The following is a 5,918-nucleotide window of genomic DNA, read 5'->3' as shown; positions in this document are numbered from 1 at the left end:
TCTGTTGCCCAGGCTGGAGTGCAGTGGCGTGATCTCAGCTCACTGCAACCTCTGCCTTCTGGGTTCAAGTGATTCTTGTGCCTTAGCCTCCTGAGTAGCTGGGACTACAGGTGTAAGCCACCACACCTGGCTAATTTTTATATTACTATGTTGGCCAGGCTGGTCTTGAACTCCTGACCTTAGGTGATCCACTTGCTTTGGCTTCCCAAAGTCTGAGATTATAGGCATGAGCCACAGCACCCGGCCAGGATTCTTAATTATAATGAAACATGACACAAATTTCAGTTCTAAATACACACTGATTTCCCCTCCCTCCCTCTCTTCCTCTCTCTGCAATGGGCATGCTGTAGCCCAGGGCAGCCCAGGGAGAGAGGTAGAATGAACATGATCCCAGGGTCCCATTGCAGTTGGAACATCTTTCCAGTTTTATTTTCAGTTCTCCTCTCTGCACTCCAAGGTCGTAGGATTTCCACATGCCCTTGGAAGAGCCTTTGGAAGGTATTTTCATCCTTCCTACTGGTAAAATGGCATCAAGGGTCCCCACCGGTTCAAGATAGGGACCTTGACTATATGGTGATGAAGACAGGGACACCCTGGCAGTAGCAGGTAGCCTTTGGCTATCTCTGCAGCAGGCTGGTGCTTGGGATCCAGGAGGCACGGAAAGTCAGCACTCCGGAGGAGCTGGTTGGGGTCACCCTGGGCCAGGTGCAGATCGTGGGAAGCTGGATATGTGAAATGGCAGGTACTGGTGAACTTGCACTCATCCTCCCATGTGGCCTCATGTTCCTGTGATGGGAAGAAGCCAGGAAGTCCCAGGTCTTTGGCAGTCATGTGGGGTCTTTTGAAAGCAGGGTACCCATCCGTTAGCTTGGGGTTGGGGTTAGGGATGGGCCTATAAAATTCTTTGTCCCGGAGTTGAGCATCAAGCTTTGCCTGCTGTGGAAACAAATCACACATGAATGGAGGGGTGAGAGACGAGAGATGATGTAGCTTTTCTTGGAAGCATCCAAGACAGAGCACACCCTTCTTTGTTTTATTTTTCAAAAACTTTAAATTAGTCCTTGAATGTAACCTATACAGCAGAGGGAATACTGAAATTACACAAAAGAGTTTATAGTGAAAAGTAAGTCTCTTTTCCATTTTCCTCCTCCCTCGGTTCCCATCTCCAGAGACAACCACTGCTATCAGTGCTTTTTGTGTCTCTCTAGAAATATTTGATGTGCATATAAACATGTATGTGTATATCTTCTTCCCTTGGTTTGTACAGAAATGATAAATATTATATTCCATTCCACACTTTGCTTCCATTAAATAACATCTCAGAGATTGATCCATCTTTGTTTGTTTAGATCTTTTCTCAGTGGGGAAACTTCAGGACAAGAAAAGATTTTTAAGTAATCTTGAAAAGAGAAAATGATAAAGGAAAAAACTGATAAATCTATATTAAAAATCACAATTCACACTCCCTGAAATATTTAGTGCAAAGACAAACCACAAACTGGAGAAGAGTTTATCCACATATATAACTGACAAATGAAAAATGCTTAGGGCCAGATGTGGTGGTTCACGCCTGTAATCCCAGGAATTTGGGAGGCCGAGGTGAGTGGATCACTTAAGGACAGGAGTTCGAGACCAGCCTGGCCAACATGGTGAAACCTCATCTCCACTAAAAATACAAAAGTTAGCTGGGTGTGGTGGTGCACGCCTGTAACTCCAGCTACTCAGGAGGCTGAGGCAGGAGAATCACTTGAACCCAGGAGGCAGAGGTTGCAGTGAGCCGAGATTGCACCACTGCACTCCAGCCTGGGCAACAGAGCCAGACTCCTCAAAAAAAAAAAAAAAAGGAAAAATGCTTAGAATATTTTTTAGAAGTCCTACAAATGAATAAGAAAAAGACAAGCAACCCAGTAGAAAAATGAGCAAAAGACATGAACAGACATTTTATAAAATAACAAATCTCCATCAACAAATGAAAAGGTGGCCAACCTCATTAATAGTCAGTGAAATGAAAATTATGACCACAGGAAAATATGATTTTGCACCCACCAAACTGGCAAAAATTAAAATGTCTGCCAATACCAAGCAATGGCAACATTGCAGAGCAACAGAAGTAACCGTCTCCTGCTGGCTATAATGTAAATTGGTGCAACCGCTCTGGAAAACAGTGATTTTACCTAATACTCCATGACTAACAATTCCACTCCTGGAATGGATAAACACTTGAACATTAGGATGTGTCTTATCTCATCTTCAATGCAGCATTTGGGAGTGGGAAGAGTAGGAACAAAGCCCTCAAATGTCCACCAATAAGAAGAGACAGATACAGAAGAGACAAATACAGTACACTGTGGCATATTCACGCAACGTGATACTATGCAGCAGAAAATGAATAATACACCATAATGCTTAGCAAAAAGTGACAATTGCGGAAGGGTACAAATTCAATATGTAATAAAGTTCAAAAAGGCAAAACCAAACAATTTGTTTGAAGGGATATATACATATAAGGTAAAATGAGTTTTTAGAAAAACACACAAGGGAACAATTTTTTGGGGGAGGGATAGAGTTTCGCTCTGGTTCCCAGGTTCAAGCGATTCTCTTGTCTCAGTCTTCCAGACAGCTGAGAACATAAGCGTGCACCAACACGTCAGGCTAATTTTTGTAATTTTTGTAGAGACAGGATTTTGCCACATCAGCCAGGCTGGTCTCAAACTGCTGGCCTCAAACTCCTGGTCTCAAACCCCTGGCCTCAACTCCTGCCTGCCTTGGCCTCCCAAAATGCTGGGATTGCAGGTGTGAGCCACTGCAATTGGCCTACAAGGGAATGATTAACCACTTCTGGAGATGGGAGGAGGGGTAAATCTGTGGGCTACCCAAGAGGCTACAAGGTACTGCTACTGTTAATGTGCCATGTTTTAAACTGTCTGTAATGGTTATATCGGTGTTTATCAGTGTAATTTAAATTGTAAATGTGTATTATTTACAATCTTTTGTATGCATGATATATTTGATGTACATTTGAAAACATACACACATGGCCGGCCACAGTGGCTCACGCCTGTAATCCCAGCACTTTGGGAGGCCAAGGCAGATGGATCACCAGGTCAGGAGTTCAAGATCAGCCTGGCCAAAATGGTGAAATCCCATCTCTACTAAAAATACAAAAGTTAGCCGACGTGGTGGCAGGCACCTGTAATCCCAGCAACTAGGGAGGTTGAGGCAGGAGAATTGCTTGAACCCGGACAGGCGGCAGAGCTTGTAGTGAGCCGAGATTGTGCCACTACACTCCAGCCTGGGTGATAGAGTGAGACTCCGTCTCAAAAAAAAAAAAAAAAAAAAAAAAATACATACGCATACATGCACATGCACATAAAAGATCTCTAAGTCACATCTCCTGGCGTTGGATAGTGTTCTAACAAGTGCCCAAATGTCCACATTTGTAATACAAATGAAGCAATAGAGGGGATTTCAGTGGACAGTTGATTGAAGGACAGGACTTGCGTGCCTTCCTACCTCTTGCGGCGTGACCCTGGAGTATTTGTGCTTCCCGTAGGGTTGATAGTCGACCATGTGGGAGCTTTGGTATATGTCTAAATCCACAGGGTCCTAAAGCACACGGAGAATATAAAACAAGAGATTCCCCCTCGTCACTCCTCCGCTTAAAGCCATTCAATGGCTTCTTGCTGTTTGTAGGACAAAGGCTGACTTTGGGCCTGACATTCAGAGCCCAGATGATCTGGCTGTGACCCACTTTTACCATCCCACCACCTTCCTGCCCTCTCTACTCCAGCCTCACTTCCTCCCGCTCGCGTGGGCCTGGCATGTGCTTTTTCCTATCTCCTGATGGAAAGGCAAGTTGCCCTCCTCACAGACTAGCAAACTCCTATCTATCCTCCAAGACCCAGACTACATGTCACTTCCCCAAAACATCTCTCCCAGCCTTTTATTCCCTACCTCCCAAGAGTTAAACCCTGTCCTTGTTCCTCACAACCCTCCACAACAGCACTTACAGGGTGTACTGCGATGGATTTAATAAAGTACACTCGATCAGGTTTAGTGTACTTAGACATCTCTGCACTCCCAAAGCCCCGCACAGGGCCTGGCACACTGTGGGTGCCTAATAAGTGCATGCTGAGTAAATAACTGAACCCTCAGAAAATTATAAAGAAGAGAACTCAGTTCTCTTCTTCTTGTACAAAAAAAACAAAAAAAAATAAAACAAAAAAACCCCAAAACTATCATTCCAGAAAGATGAGAAGGAGGAGCCTCAAGGAGCCTGGCCCTTCCAGGGGCTTGCTGAGGCTACCCAACTCTGAGACCATCACAGGGGACAGTAACCCACATCACTCACCTGTCCCGGGTATTTCACACCTGCCATGGCAAAAGACCTAGACACAGACAAGTTGTTTAGCCCTGCTCTGCCACAGACAAGGAAAGCAGCCACTATCTTCAAGCTGTGCCAACCCAGCATGGCTGCCCCAGCTTTCTTAGCCCACTCCTCCCCATCTTCCCTGGGCTCCCACCTGTCACTCCATCATCAAGGGGTTGATAGTGATACCAGGATCCCTGGGACAAAAGGGCTGGAGCAGGACTCAGGAAGAATGAGGGCTGTGTAGAAGATCACATTTACTGATCAGGTTTACTGTTTGAGAGGTATATCTGATCCTAGGGCAAGTGAAGTGCTGGTAAATGTTTAACAACCACGTTTTCAGGGAAAATAGGCCCTGGGTTTATAGCATCTGCTAATTTCTGTGGTGTAAATGCTCCTATCGTGGCTCATTTCAGGCTATCAACATAATATCATTGGCACTGAGTTGCACAGATATGCATAGGATGGGCTCTTGTGAGCCAGTATGAAGTGGCTCCAGCTCACGTGTTCCTCTGAACCAGGCCTCAGCACTCCCCCTGGATGGAGGAAGGCCCAGGCCTAGGACTCAGAGCCACCTTTATTCAGAGGGGAGTATCCAAGGTGAAGAAAGTTGCGAGACTCTGCATTCCCAGTTGAACAACAGTAGTTTGTAGGCCTAACTCCGACCCCTCCCTTCCAGCCCTAAAGTCCTAGCAGGGTCCTCGCTGCACAGACTGCTTGTGTACATGGCCCCCTAGATCCTTGAGGGTTACTCCACTGCATTCCCAGGGAACCCTCCCCTAAGCCCCGCTCCCTTCAGCAGACAGTGGCCCAGCAGGGTGATGCCCAGACCTCAACAAACCCCTGCGTTCCCTTCCTTTTGCTCACAGACAGCTTCTCTCCTAGGGCTGGGGACCAGCGGCCATGCAGACAGAGCCGACCCTTTCTTCTGCCAGGGCAAGACGACGCTCCTGCCCTCCCACCTCCAGGTGCCCTTGCCACATGGAGAGTCCTGTTGCTGTGTCCCACTGCCACGCCTTGTCTTTGAGTTGAGCCCTGACCTATGATGAGGGTCCCTGTCATTGTGAGGTGGGTGGGTGGGTGGCTGCTCGGACTGCCTGCAGGTCAGTTCCCCTGTCCCTGGCTCACCAGAGCCAACATGAGTCCTGGCAGCACTGGAAGGTCTTGGGGACCAGTGCGTTCTGACACTCTACAGAATCTTTCTATTCCTAGGAGAGGAAGGTAAATAGAGACCACGCGGTTTATAACTTCAGACTGTGTGTGACTAAATCCACTTCGCACCATAGACTGCCACCCTGGTCTCGGTTGCCTGACAGGCTGGCTCAAAATTGTCAAAATGTCATACTTTTTGACATTCATAGTGTGTGGCTACAATAAAAAAAAATATACAGAAACAAGCTTTGGTGAGGATGTGGAGAAATTAAAACCATATGATTTAGCAAGACCACTTCTAGTTATAAACAAAAAAGAATTGAAAGCAAGGGCTCAAATGGATACCTGTACCCCAATGTTCACAACAGCATGATTCACAATAGTCAAAAGGTAGAAA

At 46.2% G+C, this 5,918-nt stretch overlaps 1 protein-coding gene across 1 annotated transcript; it reads right to left on the bottom strand.

Annotated features, from left to right (window-relative positions):
• Positions 1-402: 402 nt before the first annotated feature.
• On the bottom strand, positions 403-5,370 carry SPMIP9 (sperm microtubule inner protein 9). The gene is made up of 4 exons (XM_008008472.3): positions 5,237-5,370; positions 4,352-4,388; positions 3,514-3,606; positions 403-936 (listed from the first exon to the last, which is right to left on the bottom strand). The coding sequence occupies exons 2-4, from the start codon at positions 4,376-4,378 to the stop codon at positions 514-516; spliced, it is 543 nt and encodes a 180-aa protein (XP_008006663.2). The 5' UTR covers positions 4,379-4,388; positions 5,237-5,370; the 3' UTR covers positions 403-513.
• Positions 5,371-5,918: the final 548 nt, after the last annotated feature.

The sequence above is a fragment of the Chlorocebus sabaeus genome, chromosome 14, assembly GCF_047675955.1.
Source record: "Chlorocebus sabaeus isolate Y175 chromosome 14, mChlSab1.0.hap1, whole genome shotgun sequence".
Taxonomy (NCBI): domain Eukaryota; kingdom Metazoa; phylum Chordata; class Mammalia; order Primates; family Cercopithecidae; genus Chlorocebus; species Chlorocebus sabaeus.
The sequence above is the reverse complement of the archived record's forward strand: the minus strand, read 5'-3'. Positions and strand labels throughout refer to the sequence as shown.

Coding starts and splice junctions, on each gene's coding strand:
- SPMIP9 (XM_008008472.3), bottom strand. CDS start 4,378: ATGGCAGGTGTGAAATACCCGGGACAG. Junction 3,607..4,351: donor GTGTGAAATACCCGGGACAG/GTGAGTGATGTG, acceptor CGTGTGCTTTAG/GACCCTGTGGATTTAGACAT. Junction 937..3,513: donor CCAGGGTCACGCCGCAAGAG/GTAGGAAGGCAC, acceptor TTGTTTCCACAG/CAGGCAAAGCTTGATGCTCA.